This window comes from Chaetura pelagica, unplaced genomic scaffold (genome assembly GCF_000747805.2).
Source record: "Chaetura pelagica isolate M959 unplaced genomic scaffold, ChaPel_1.0 scaffold3, whole genome shotgun sequence".
Classification (NCBI taxonomy): Eukaryota; Metazoa; Chordata; class Aves; order Apodiformes; family Apodidae; genus Chaetura; species Chaetura pelagica.
The window spans coordinates 11897534-11911636 of NW_009952974.1; the positions used below are offsets into that span (position 1 = coordinate 11897534).

Here is a 14103-nt window from a genome sequence, read left to right on the forward strand (position 1 = left end):
GAATTTATTTCTTATACTGGCTTGATGTGACTCTGACAACTGCTCAAAGGGGTTTTTAAGGATATAAAATTAATTTTTCCTTTTTTTCTTGTTTGTTAAAAGTTGCACTGTGGGTTGCTTCTGATAAAAGGTGGCACCCAGCCAGCTTCCTGAAGGAGCTATGGAGAGGGTCATGGCTTGTCGTGACCTGGGCACCATTACTTGAATGTTGTTATTATTGGGATGAAATACCCTTAGGCGGTCATCCTTCCTGTAAATAGAAGTTCTGATTCTCTGTGGTTTCCCAGTTTACCAATTTGTAGAACAGAGATTTTGTTGGCCCTAAATTTGTCTGATTAATGAATTAGAAGAACGGCATTATTCCAGAAGGCCATGCTTCATTATTCTAGCATTCTTGTTTAGACTAAGTCGTAAGTAAAGCTGAACAAGAGTGTATTTCCATATAGTTTATAAATTAACACCAAATTAAAAAAACTCATTTGTATTAGCACACAGCAAACAAATTGCCTGGTTCTGCTCTCTGTGAAGGGCAAAATTTTAATTAGCAGGAAGCATAACTGGTCCTGAGTGGCCAAACTTGATTTTTTTCAGTGTCATTGAGAGTCCCAGTGGTGTCAGCAGAGGCGCTGACTCTGCTCCCCTGGAGTCAGTCAGTGTTTGGCCATTGACTTGCTTTATTGGCTCTTATGAGTGATAAGAACAGCAATTCTGTTAATGTCTTTATTAACTAAACAACTTCTGCCATTAATTTCCAGTTAATTTCAGTAATTAAATAAAATAATGCCAATTAGAACATAATGTTTGCAAGATACCGGTCTGTATTTCAGTTTATCAGGGTACAGTCATAAGCATGCTGTTGTTGAGGTTTTTGCCAATGTGTTGCTGTTGTAACTGAAGTCACATCTATCCTGATGAATATTTCATTTCCCCAATCATGCTATTAAAACCAGAGTGTTTTTACCCTTTCATTTCTGTTTTTTCTTTTCCAGTACCATCGTGACAGCTGTGGCTGTGTCCTGTTTACAAATTGCTGCTAGTCACATTTTCAGTAGTCCTTGTGGGTTTTGCTTTCCCTTAATACGGGCAATTAGGAGGAAGTATTTCTCATGAGCATGGACTTGCTCTTCTCTTTGTAATGACACAGTCCTGCAATCCAGGAAACAGTGCTGCATGGTGTCCATGTCCACGATTTCCTGATGTGGGAAAAACGTGTGGAAAGCATCTGGAGAGGAGACCCCCTTTACCAGCTTGTTTCCTGTAAGCAAAATTGGAAGACCTTGTCTGTGCAAATAGATTTCAAAATAGAGTCTGCCCTTTGACTGTCTCCATAATTACACAGTGCTCTCTGTATTTTATTTGGCTGCCAGAGCAGTTAACCCCTGGAAGTAAGGGGCTGATGATGGCGTGACCAGCACGGGTATGCAGACATGACCATGTGAATACACTCTTGTTTGTAGAAGCCTGTCCTTAAGACCTCATTACAATATACTTTTACCAAATTTAAAAATTAGTATGTGTTGGGTTATGTTGATTAAGATATGTTATATCCTTAATGTACAGAAAATGCAGAGGTATTAGTTGCAAAAAAAGAAAAAAAGAAACAGAAAAAAGTTCTGTCTTGGCTTTGATGTAATCAACATCTGTCAACAGAATGAATTTGCCTTTGTTTAATTTCAAGGGCTCTTGTCCTACTTTGCCCAATCAGTTTCAGCTTCTGCCCCAGGCATTTCCCTATGTTGTTCTTTTTTTTTTCCCCCATTTTTTTTTTCTAGCAAATGCACAGGTTATTGCTTGTGAAATGTGAGCTGCTCTTCTGCTGCACAGGTTACACAGAGCTGGAGAGAACCTTTAATCTTTCCCATCCTATTTTTGAAGCTTGGATGTACCTTTGCAACATGGGGATTACAAAGTCAGTGTTTTATTAAGACAGTTAGAATTACAATTACAAATAAAGATCTCTCAAACCACAGCCATTATTTTGGATTGAAAAATGGGAACATTTGGCAATTAACAGTAAAAAGCTATATATTCTTATCTAGTTGCATTGGTAGGATTCCACATATTATTATCCATAGTGATCTCTAATACCTCACTTTAAACTTTATTCCTCTGAAGTTTCAAAAAAATGAATATTTGCACAAGAAGCAAAATTATGTTATAATATTAAACTGGCCTAACAAGCCAAATTAAAGATCTCTAGTGTTTTACCCTCAAATGCATACATACCAATAAAATCTCCATGGTCACTCTTTTTTTAAGTTCAAATATGTAAAAAATCACATATTTAAAAATCAATTATCTGAGCAATGCTTTTGATGTCCTTAATCATTCATATATATTAAGATTTATTTTCTCAAGAGCAAGTTGATTTTTACTTCCTAAATCAGTTGAATGTTAATTCTTATAACCCTAAGTAACTCCGGTGCCATGCATCTGCTGATACTAGGACTAAATTATTTTAGATATGTTAAAATTATTTATTGGCTCTTTCAAGGTGTATCATCGTATTTATTGTAGCTTAGAACTGTCTTTAAGTTTATCCTTTGGTAACATTTTTTGCTAATTGCCTGGAAATTTGCAGTCCTTCATAAAAAAATACCCCCAAAAATGATTGCTGACAGTGACATTCTTTGAATCATGTAGATGAGCTGGTTTTTGCATGGCTACCCCACACCTCATTTTTTGAAAACATAGCTGATAAATTACTCTAACTGTTAAATAAGACGCAGTAGAAAAGGGCTTATGTGGGAGTTCATTTCCAACATCTGCCTTTAAAAATACTTCTTGACCAGAGGAAAATCACATTTAAATTACTAAAATCAACTTAATTAAGGGTCATTAATAGCGATACACATAAAAAAACTCTCTACTCTGTGAGTGAAATGGGAGCATTTCATTATATAGTGTAGCATGCATGAACAGATAACAATTAAAATAGACCTAGAGTAAAAGGCTAATAAATATAGGGCACATTGTGCTGCAATATCAGTCACTTAAAATGCTGCCACCCATCATCATGCTCGAATTCTGTATTCAGCTCCTTATGGCTGACTCGTTTAAAAGAAAATGAAAATGTAATTTCCACACAAGATAAATTAATCTTGTAATTCACAAAAGCTCACAGAGGATATTTATATTATTAATACCAATTAAGGTCTGGAAGGTATGCTGAGGAATCCAGTGGCTCCGGAGGGACATGCGTGCATACAGATTGCACAGTGTGAGTCACTGCCAAGTAAGAGGAGCAGTTGTCTGTAATTTTCTGTGCTCAATACATCATATCTGCTGATGTGATTCAGTAAAAGCTGTTACTAATTCTCCTTATTGCAGCTGATAGCAAATACTCTGTTACTTGAGGCAAGTGACACAGCCTTACTGTTGGGGGAGAGATGTGTAAAGGGTCAACTTTGCATCCTCGCTGTGCTGGCGTGTTGCGAGGCTACCTGCTTCAAACTCTGGGCTCTTTCCAATGGATGGAGTTTCCACTGGAAGCTGCAAAAATCCCACATTTATGAACTATCTTACTGTAATTAATATACACAGGAAGCTTAGCAAAAAAGATGTGCTTGAGCGCCAGTGCTGCAGAAGTAAATGAGGCACTGAGAAAAGCTTTGATAGGTGTAAGGGATGGGGAGGAGGGAATGTCTGACCCAGACTTGGAGAGCACAGCCAGTTGTTCTTGTCTCAAGTGATTGATGATGTTGCTATATCGAATTAGCTGTGAATGTGGGAGCTTAAAAACTAAAAGGAGCTGTGGAGACATTAGGAAGGCCTTCTTAAGGAAGGAAGTGTGTGGATGGAGTCCAGATTTTCTTTATAAAACAGTAACTTAATTATATTTTAATGCCATTTTATTTAATTTTATTTTTACTTTGTAGGAGAATGTTTTCTGGTTTAAGTTTTTATGTTTAAAAAAATAAGGTTTAGTTGTCCTGTGTTTATAATTCTTGGGATGTATTTTAAGGGTCATATACTGTGGTGATATTTATTTGGTTGTCACACTTCACCTGTTCAAGAAGGTATTTTTGTGTGTGTCTGGTTTATAATGAGTAGTTAGTAGAATCAAAACAGACTGCAGTACCTTATTATCCTGTTATCTTGTGACATTAGTAGTGTATCTTTGGGAGAAACAGGGATAAAAATTTTATTCCAAATAAAAAGGTATCCCTTCTGAATGTGGGATTTAATCTGATTGTGTTTTAATGTATCTAAGAGTCTGCATTTGGGACATTTGGAGTTTTACTGTCAAGTAACTGACAAGCATACTTGCACCTTTTCTGCCCAATTAAACTTTTACAGAGTAGACAAGGTGCCCAGGCAGCATGCCATGCATCAAGGAGAGCATTTAAAATACCTGTTCACATATTGATGGCCACGTGTACTTTATCTGACCGCATCAGTGAGTGTGGGTTTTCAGTATATTTATGATACCTTCAGCTGCAGCAATAATAAGGTACTTCTACTGCAGTGAGTAAAAGAGCCACCTTAGCTTCTGCTGGCAGATTGGTTGCTGCTTCCAGTGGCCCAAAAGTTGCTGCCTCAGTAAATTCTGTTCTTCCAGCTTCCAGCAATGGGTGCAAACCAGCCAGAGAGTTTGTAGGATGCTTTGGGGTCTTTGGAGGCACTTACACATTGTGCATTGTAGATGTCCTAGATTTATTTATTTAGTTAGTTGGACAATTATTTTTTTCTTGCAAAGGAGACCCTAGAAAAGCAGTTTTGAGTTGGTTGGCTAAATCACAATTAAAATTCCACCAAACCAATCCTCTTTTAACTGGGCAGCTTCACTTCCATGGAGGTACTCTCTTACCTCTTGAAGCAAGCAATTCCATGGGGATACCGAGGTTATACTGAAAGCTTGATCTGAGCCTTGCTCTCCAACTCTGCCTTGTTACTTAAAAACAATTTTAAAAAACAGTGAAAATTTACTTGTATTGATTAAAAATCTCTACAGCCTTTCAGATATTGGTAACTAAATATAGCACTGATCAGTGTGCAAGGAGTGCTGAGGACACTTCTAAAGCAAACTCCATGCAACTGTTCCATTCAGTCTGGGGTTTAGGGCTCATAGAAACTCAAATCTCCTGTGTATCATGAAATGCTGTAAAAGAGCTGTCTATAAAACCAAGTGTGCATGTGGAAGGATAATTTCTGCATCTGGGTATGATAAATGCATCCAAAGGAAAGGAAGGATTGTACAATAAAATAAAAACATACAAAATATGTAAGAAACTCTTCTTCTAAAAAAAAGAAATAATTTTTACATAGTTACAAAATAAGTAGTAGATTTATTTCTTAATTTCTGTTACATAAAAATGTTCAGTAGCTTCTGTTTATGTGAAAACACTTCCTTTTTACTAAAGAGTAATTATTTTTATGGGTTACTTGACACAAAAGATTGCTCTTGTGTTTGTATACATATGACATTTTTCAGAAGCAGATTAACAATTATGTTTCAGAAATCCCCTCTGTTTAGGTTGTAGAATGTTTGTGTAATGGGAATATGCACTATGTTTAATTGTAATTTAATTGAGCAGTGTCAATAATCCTTACGAATTTAGTCTGTTTCCAGGTTTTGTTGCTAGCATCATCTTTTGTGATATTTTGGGTTTATTGTCTGTTTATTGTCTGACAACCTTTGGACCTCAGTGCCATTTTTCACCCATTTTTTCTTTTTTTTTTTTTTTTGGAGAGGTGGGGAGGGCAAAATATGTCATCGCCCAACAACTAAGTTTGAGCAACAAATACTCTAATGAATTGTCATGCAAAATTCCTATGTGAATTAAGTGGAAAGCTGATTTGTGTATTCCAAGTGAATTACAAATATTAAACCCTTCAGTTTTCTTTGGCCAAGATTAAAATTATCACTTGAAGTTTGTTCTGTTGCCCTGCTAGGCAGGACAAATTGAACCCCATTCTTTGTGTTTTGGTGCACATGACAACAGCAGCATTAACTTGGTTGTGCTCAAATCTGTGACCAATTCTGCAAAAACACAGGTGAAAATATTGTCTGAAATCAACATTAAGTATTTTTTCTCTCCTCTTTGCTTGCTGTCATTCACTGTTTCCCCAAGCCTTGAACAGTGCAGCTTCTAGCCATGCAAATTGCTTCAAGCAGGGGCCCACTGGAGCATCGCTCCTGGCTGTAAGCTCTGGGGAATTTACCCATACTACTTTTTAATGCATTGAACCAAAACAGATCTGGTACTTTGCAAAGCTTCAAATAAATGTTTTTGCAGGTTTTTTTTGTTCTCATTGCTTGTCAGTGTTAATGGACTTTCTTTACCAGTACAAAATTTGAACAATTTTAAGTACTCTTGTCTACTACTTGAGTTCTGTGGTTTGTTTTACATAATACCCTTCTTTTTGCATACTTTTCATTTTGTAATGGGGTAGTAGTAAAACATATTAATAATTTTTAACTTATCTGTTAACAGGTTCTGTGCCTGGCTGCCGTGTCATCTTTTCTTCATGCAGTCCCATCTACCTGCACAGGCACTCAAGCAATCATCAGCGAAGATGCTTCTATTTTCAGGGGCAAAGAAATGCAGCTTATAGTGTCGTTTGGCCTGCCACCGTTTCTTCAGCTCAGCCAGTTCCTGAGGTACTACAATTTCTATTAGCTCATCTGTTCTTCAGGCAGTACAGAGTTTGACTGCAGGCAGGATTGAGTGCATTCGTTGTCAGACAGCTGAGGGCTTGGATCGCCATCCTGTTGTTTGTCTATTATTTGAAATAGGAGTGCTGGTGAGAGAAGTTTTCAAATGCCTACCATGTTAAACACAGTGGCATGTCTAGTTATTAGGGAGTTTAAACCTGGGGCTTGTTCAGTTATGGTAGTATCAACCTGCAATATTATAATAATTTGTCAACACTTAACACTTCTGCATCCATTTTCTCGTTTTGGACAATTTTATATGGTCCGACCAAAAGTCAGTGATCATGATCATTCATGATCATCTGAGTCCTTTTCTGTCAAAGTCCCTAGCAAGCTAATTACAAAACCGTTTATATTTTGCTGAAGGTTTTGCTAATTGGTTGTGTCAGATTTAGGAAGCAAACATACAATGCTTGCTGGTAGCTGCCTTGCAACACTACTGCGCTTTCTAAACTCATCTCCACTGTGCCTAAGTGGCGGAGTGGCTTTTTCCTTGCAACATACACTTTTATTTACTTTAGAGCCAAAAGGAACTTTTTCATGCAGTTTTAACATGTGTTCCACTTCTGGTTTCCTTTTTTCTTTTTTTCTTTTTTTTCTTCTTCCATTTAATTCTAGCATACTGATTAACTCTTTAGTATCTTTCCTTCCACCAAAAGAAAACCAAAGTGCCTGTTCTAAACAGTGCTTTTCAGGATGTGTATTAGTACTTGCTTAATTTTACTTTTAATTTTATTATAATTTTCTTCTGCAAAATAGAGAGTATTTTCACAGGACAGAAATACTAAAAAATTGATAGATAGGAAAACTGATAAGGATGCTGGATGTAGGGCTCTTACACCTAAGAGGCTGTGGGAGCTCTGTGTGCAGGGAGAACATTGGCTTACACTCTATGTATTTTCAAAGGCTTAAAAATTGTAGAACTTACAAACCTTTTTTTTTTTTTTCTGTATTTAGATGTTTCTTTTAGGATAAAGAGAGAGAAATGCATTGTCACACTGAAAAATTGTCTTTACAGATAAGAGTTCTTAGGCTGCCTAAAAATCAGTCCAGTTCTTCTACTCTTGACAGCTTGAGGGTGGAGTTAGTACTTTGTACAGAGTATACCAGAAATCACATGAAAACTATATGGGATTTTTTCAAGATGTTTGTGTGAAACTGTATACATAGACTTGTATGTACACTGCTTTGGATGTCTCCCTTAACAGATCTTACAGGTCAGCCAGGTCAGGTCTCCGCATTTATTAGAAAAGTACCCTCCAAGGGGAAGGCAACTGTACTGCTGTGTATGGAGTTGCTAATATAGTAATTTATTTTTTCTTTCTTCTAAATTAAGTCCCAAACTACTGTAATAGGGTGTTTGTTAGGGCTGCTAAGCCAAGTCTGAAATTCTGTTGACATTAATCCACTAAGGATAGTTTGGCTTCCTATCAGAGTAGAAATGAATTACCAATAGTCTTCCTATATAAAGTCTTACTAGAACTAATTGATTGCGCTGCTCTTCTTTATTCCAACACCTTGCTGTTGTGTGGTTTTGTTGTGTAGATCCCCAGTGCCCACTTTGTTTTTTGCCTGCCACCTTGATTCTGTATTTTGTGAAGTCAGTGCAAAACTTGCCCCATGACCAACATGGCAGAGAATCATGGTGGTCTAAAGGACCCTTCCCCAGCCAGTGAGACAGTCCAGGACCCTCTGAGAAAAAATACATTTCCGTCTCTGTGCAAGATTTTACTGTTATTAGTTTGTTGTGTCTATACATTTGTCAATAAATTATTGTGGATTTTAAAAAAATTATAAGTGAAATTTCACCTCAGTATGAGGGCTGAGAACTGTTTGCAAAAAAAACTTGACACAGCAATTGAGATACCCTTACATAGTGTTGTAGATGGGCAGCACATGGACTAGATTAATAAGTAAGAACTCTAAATTAAAACACTTAAATCCTAAGGTTCTTAGTAAAACAACAATCTCATGGAAGTTCACAGGAGTTTTGTCTGAGCAAGAAACTAAGGATTTTATCAGTTTTATTTTTGAGCCTAATTCTGCATGTATATCCCATCAGCTCCAGTATTTAGCTACCTTTTGCAGAAAACATGCCACTCTGCAAAAGAAAATTAAGAGTTTTTAAGTCTCTCTTTCCAAACTTGTGACTGTGGTAGCAATCAGCTGCAGTATCTGGGGTTGCAGCACTGGAAGGTTAACAGAGTGTATAAGTCAATAGTAACAGGCAATGTTAAGTTCAAAAGGGCAGTGGAAGAAACACTGAGGCAGCCTTGAGGGTTTGCCCTGATGGCTTAGGAAGGTCGATACTACGACAGAAAGGGCAAGCTGCCATGAAGCAGGAGGCAGTATCTGAGAAAATGATCCCATTGTCATGCTCAGTTTTCTGATCTTCATTTTCAATCCTTTTTCTCCAAGCACATAAAGAAGCCAGACTATGTGACGACAGGCATTGTACCAGACTGGGGAGACGACATAGAAATTAAGAATGAAGATCAGATTCAAGGGCTTCGTCAAGCTTGTCAATTGGCCCGTCATGTCCTGCTTCTGGCTGGAAAGGGCTTAAAGGTAATAATTACAGAAGTCCCATAACTGACTGGATGTCTTTTATGCTTTCACTTATTTGTGGGGGTTTTTTCTACTTTTGTTTTTGTCACTTTCCTTAATGTTACTTTCCCAACTTTAAGTTAGATACTGAAAAAAGAAGGATTTATTAACTTCTTATTCAGTCTGTGATATGCCTGATTATTCTGTATTTTGCACCTATGTAGTACTTACAGTGAGTTGCTGGCTCAATCTGTCATCGCCCTCTGTTTGGATCATGTTAAATCACATGAGTTTCCCATAAGGCCCACACTACTTCTTTTCCTTGAATTTTATGTACAATATTCCTCATGCATGCTTCTTTCTGACCCTGCATGCAGGCAAGTCCAAAGGGCTGGGCTGTCTTCTGCATTCCTAATCATTCTTCACCCCCTTGCTGTCCCACAGGGTCTGATGTGACACAGGTCTTAAAGCTGCTGTTGGAAAAAAAAGCTGCCAAATCCCACACAGTTTTCCAGATAGTAAAGCCTCATGTTTTCCAGTAATGTTTCTACAGAATGCTTTTGGGATGCCTCCCAAGTTAAAATGTGCTGGGAGGAGCCTGCTACAAGGTTTTGCAGATGAAGGAGTGCTTTTTTAGCCTTGCCTTGGTATTTCATGTAATGGCATCCTGGATAGGGTAAAATGGTTTGAGTGGCTATGAGATGCAGAGATAGATGGGGACTGTAGGTCAATGCCATTGACTTAAAAGGGGAAAAATCATCAGTTTACCATGCATTTTTCTTTCAGCTACCATCACACTTTCCCAGGGGTTTAATTTTGGAGGTGGCATGGCCAATAACAAAAGTGCCTGAAGCCTTAATCTTACAAATCGTAGAATCACACAATGGTTTGGGTTGGAAGGCACCTCAAAGGTCATCTAGTTCTAACTCTCCTCCGTGGGAAGGGACACCTCCAAGCCCCATGCAGCCTGCTGTTGAACACTTCCAGGGATGGAAGTCCATATTTAACTTCTTGTGCATGTTAACTGTGCTTGTGCGAGTTTAACTTCTTCATGTGCAATTATTCCTGGGACAGCAAAACTTACTCATGTAACAGTAAGGGCATATAAATGTTTCTGAAGGATGAGGGTGCGATATAGGTTATGAATGAGAACAGTTTTTCACTAATACTCTTTCATTGTTATCATGTGTAAAATACATACATATGCAGCACAGTGTAGCTTATGATGCAGTTCATAGTATATGGCAAACCATACATAATAGCAAAATACTGTGTATATATAAATAACATTGTTGAACAAGGTGTATAAGGTAAGAATGACTTTACTGGGAGCTGTGGGCTGGGAGGGAGGTGGGAGTTGAGTTACAGTGCCAAGACCACTGCTCAGGTCAGCCACAGACAGGGGGTGAGCTCTATTTTACACCAGTAAGTGTTTGGCTAGGACTACCTTGACTGGGAGGATGCTCCACAACCCTCCCTCATCCACAGGGAGCATCTTCTGCTTTCCAGTCTGACACCGTGCATGGCCAGTTTATACCCATTTGTTCTTCTGCCAACACCACTCTTAAAACAGCTTCCTGCTCTTCCTTGAGTCTGTCCCCTTCACACAATAAGTAAGAGTTATTATAGCTTTCAGTGCACCAGAGTAAACAAAATGAGCTCTTTTAGGCTTTTCTCATAAGGTAAACTCTGATTTCCTATTTTACCTGAAAAGCCCCATCCCTCCACCTATTCCTGTTGTCTTATCAAACCCCCCTTGCACACAGCCCTCCAAACTAGCTCTCACCTGTGCTGCAGCCAAGGGCAGTAACATCCCCCAGTATAACAGAGATGTGTTACAATGCATGGAAGCAGAGGGACAAAGTTTAGGCTGAGTGCCATTTGATGCTACCATTTACTGCCCATGGCACTTAAAAATACAACATAATATTATATATGACAGCATTTACTGGTTTTGAGGGAAAGATTTGGGAATAAAACAGCAAATTCTGTGGCATGGAAACATTTTTTTTAGATACCATCACACTGCCCTGTCCCAAATAAGGGATGAGGTGTGTGGTTGGTGCCCCCCTAACATTGCCCAGCTAGCAAAATCTTCTTTAAAAGTAAAGCAGATATTGTTAAAAGCAGAAGTTTTCACAGCATGTCAGCCTGCCATGCAGAGAGCACAGATCTGTCTGCTGAGTGTGCAAAAGCCACATCAAATTCATTGAGCAGAGCAGTGTCAGACAGGGCCCAGCCTGGTACATGGTGGCTCAGTTTGTCTGCAGGCTGTAGATGAGAGATGAGCAAGCGCCGGCAGAAGCAACAAACCTGTGTGCATCCAGAACCCATGGCTGCAGTATCCAGTGCAATGTGTCAGGGCTGTGGCTGCCATCCCAGCACAGATGCTGCAATGGCTGCTTCTCTGGGGGGTTGCACAGTAACCCCAAATCCTGCTCTTGAGGGGGTTCATTGCTCCTCATCTGCCCAGCCAAGTTTTCATGATGAACAAGATGCATGCTGACCAAATAGACATGATTCTATCCTCAGCACAGTAGACAAGTGCACTTGGTTGTATCCACTGTGCATGATCACTGAATATTTCAATATATGGATAAGTATGGTTCCTGCACCATGGCCTACCTATATTCCACATGTTACTAAAAAGTCTTCCAAAGTCACAGCAGCTGTAGTGTATGTGTATGAAGTATGATTTTCAAAGGCTCAAAACTCATCCAAATCAAAATAAATTTGCAGAGGAGCCCTCAAAGGCACTTTTTTCAATGAGGGAGCTTTCCCAACCAAATTTCAAATTTCAGCTCTAACTATTCCAGAGACAGAGTTGATCCACCAGGAAAGCAAGAAGAATGTTGTTTTAAGTGTATGTGTTTTCTACTCCGTGGATACTCAGAAAACGGCTGTTGGTTTGTTTTCTAATATATAAAATCACAAGAAAGAGATTAATCTAGAAAACATCAAGCACAAAAACTTAAGATTTCTAAAAATGATGGATGAGCACTTACAGATTCACTGAAAATCTAGGCTATGACAACTTTAAGTAAAGTAGCCTCAAGATATAAAGCCAAATATTTAAATATTTTCTAAAATTAAAGAACACTTGGAAAACAACTTCATAAAATGCATGAGTGAATCACAGGTGTATTGTGATAAATATACTGGGCAGTTACAAGAATTAAGTTCCTTTCTTTTACAAGTAAAAAGGGAAAGTAATGTGTTTTAACATACTGAAAATATTGAAACCAGACATTTCCATAGCAGCTACTGAAACAAGATGCCATGGAAAACTGGTGTATTTGAGAAAGCAAAAGAGGAAAAAAGAATGGCAAGGAAGTAGACAGTACTTTAGGTTTTCTAGGAACCTTTGAGTGCTTGTTTCTACTGCATGCTTTATTTAAAACCTTTTTCTCTTTTTTTTTTTTTTTTTTAAGTCCAATATACCAATAGAGTATATTTGACAGTTTAGTGTTTTATATCAAAGCAGCATATTTGAAACATCCAAAATTTAATTTAAACTCTTGGCTGCAATCACATTTAGTAAATATGAGAAACTATCTTTGTTTTTTTTAATAGAATATTGTGTTTGATATTTTAGGTTGGCATGACAACTGAAGAAATAGATTCCATTGTTCATCATGAAATAATCAGACAGAATGCCTATCCGTCACCTCTGGGCTATGGAGGTTTTCCAAAATCTGTTTGTACTTCTGTAAACAACGTGGTATGTCATGGTATTCCTGACAGGTATTTCCCCAATAATATACATTTTACCACCGGGAATGAAAATGTTAAACTGAAATTCATAAATCATGATTAATATTGAACATACTTCAGCTTAACTAACTGTCATATGTGAACCTATAACAGATGGATATCATGTTACCACAATATACTGATAGATGTTATAGAAATGTATGTGAAGTAGAAAAAAAAATATTACCCTGTTTGTCCAGATACTTGAAAAAAAAAAAAGCATAATGCCTTTAGTTTAGTGTGTGGGAAAAAAATCAACAGTACAGTCTGATTATTTTTTTTTTCCTCCAGGAAAGTAAGTATAAGGTAAGGAGTAAATAGATTTTAATTTATGCAGGGTTTTTTTATTTTTATTTGCAATGCATTCAGCTACTCACAAAGTAAAATATGAACCCTAGTGAGAGAAAAGGAATAAATATAGTGGTAGATTTTTCAGATGTTTATTTGTTTTTCTGGTAGTTGTTTCTCATTATTTTATATTCAGCTACATTTGTTCTCTAAATAGAGCTGAACATTAAAAATGTTTTTTTTCTGTTTGCCTGTGCCTTCCTCCATAATCAAATACCTACCCCCTGATTTTTTATGTATGTACCATTAGGTGTTTATTCTTATATTCCCTTTGTTGGGAACTGTCTGTCACCATTGTTTTTATTTTTTTGGTGTTTATGTTTCAGTCGACCTCTTCAGGATGGAGATATTATCAACATTGATGTCACGGTGAGTAATTCATATAAAAAATAGTCTTTGATCAACTTTAGAATCACTAGTAGCAACAGGAAGAATAGTGGATTGGAGATGGGGGATGCACAGATGGATGTGCTGTTTACTTCTGAGCCGAGGCACTAGCAGCTGGTTTCCTTTTTTGTTTTTAACTGTGTGTTTATTCCAGCTAGACCCAGGCCTGACTTGAATTTAGGACTGGAATCAGATGCACTGAGATCAATGTTGGCCTAAGTGAAATGTCAACCCAATCCTGCTATGTGTCATGTTTTTGAGAAGGTGTAATTGTTATTGATCCACTGTGTAGTTAATGCAGAGCACCACAGTACTGGGCAGCAGCTGAAGATAGATATGTATGAGATGAGCTAACATGAAGAAAGCCAGCATTTTTCCTTCACTCTGCCAAGATTGATCTTCCTCTTCCT

The 14103-nt window shown here is 37.7% G+C and overlaps 1 protein-coding gene across 1 annotated transcript in view; it reads left to right on the forward strand.

Annotated features, from left to right (window-relative positions):
- The first annotated feature begins 1196 nt into the window (after positions 1–1196).
- Positions 1197–14103, forward strand: part of METAP1D (methionyl aminopeptidase type 1D (mitochondrial)) — a 27506-nt gene continuing 14599 nt past the window's right edge. The window contains exons 1-5 of the mRNA XM_009996308.1: positions 1197–1257; positions 6438–6604; positions 9077–9226; positions 12801–12949; positions 13633–13675. Of these exons, the coding sequence (XP_009994610.1) occupies positions 1197–1257; positions 6438–6604; positions 9077–9226; positions 12801–12949; positions 13633–13675 (570 nt within the window). The remainder of the gene's footprint in view (positions 1258–6437; positions 6605–9076; positions 9227–12800; positions 12950–13632; positions 13676–14103) is intronic.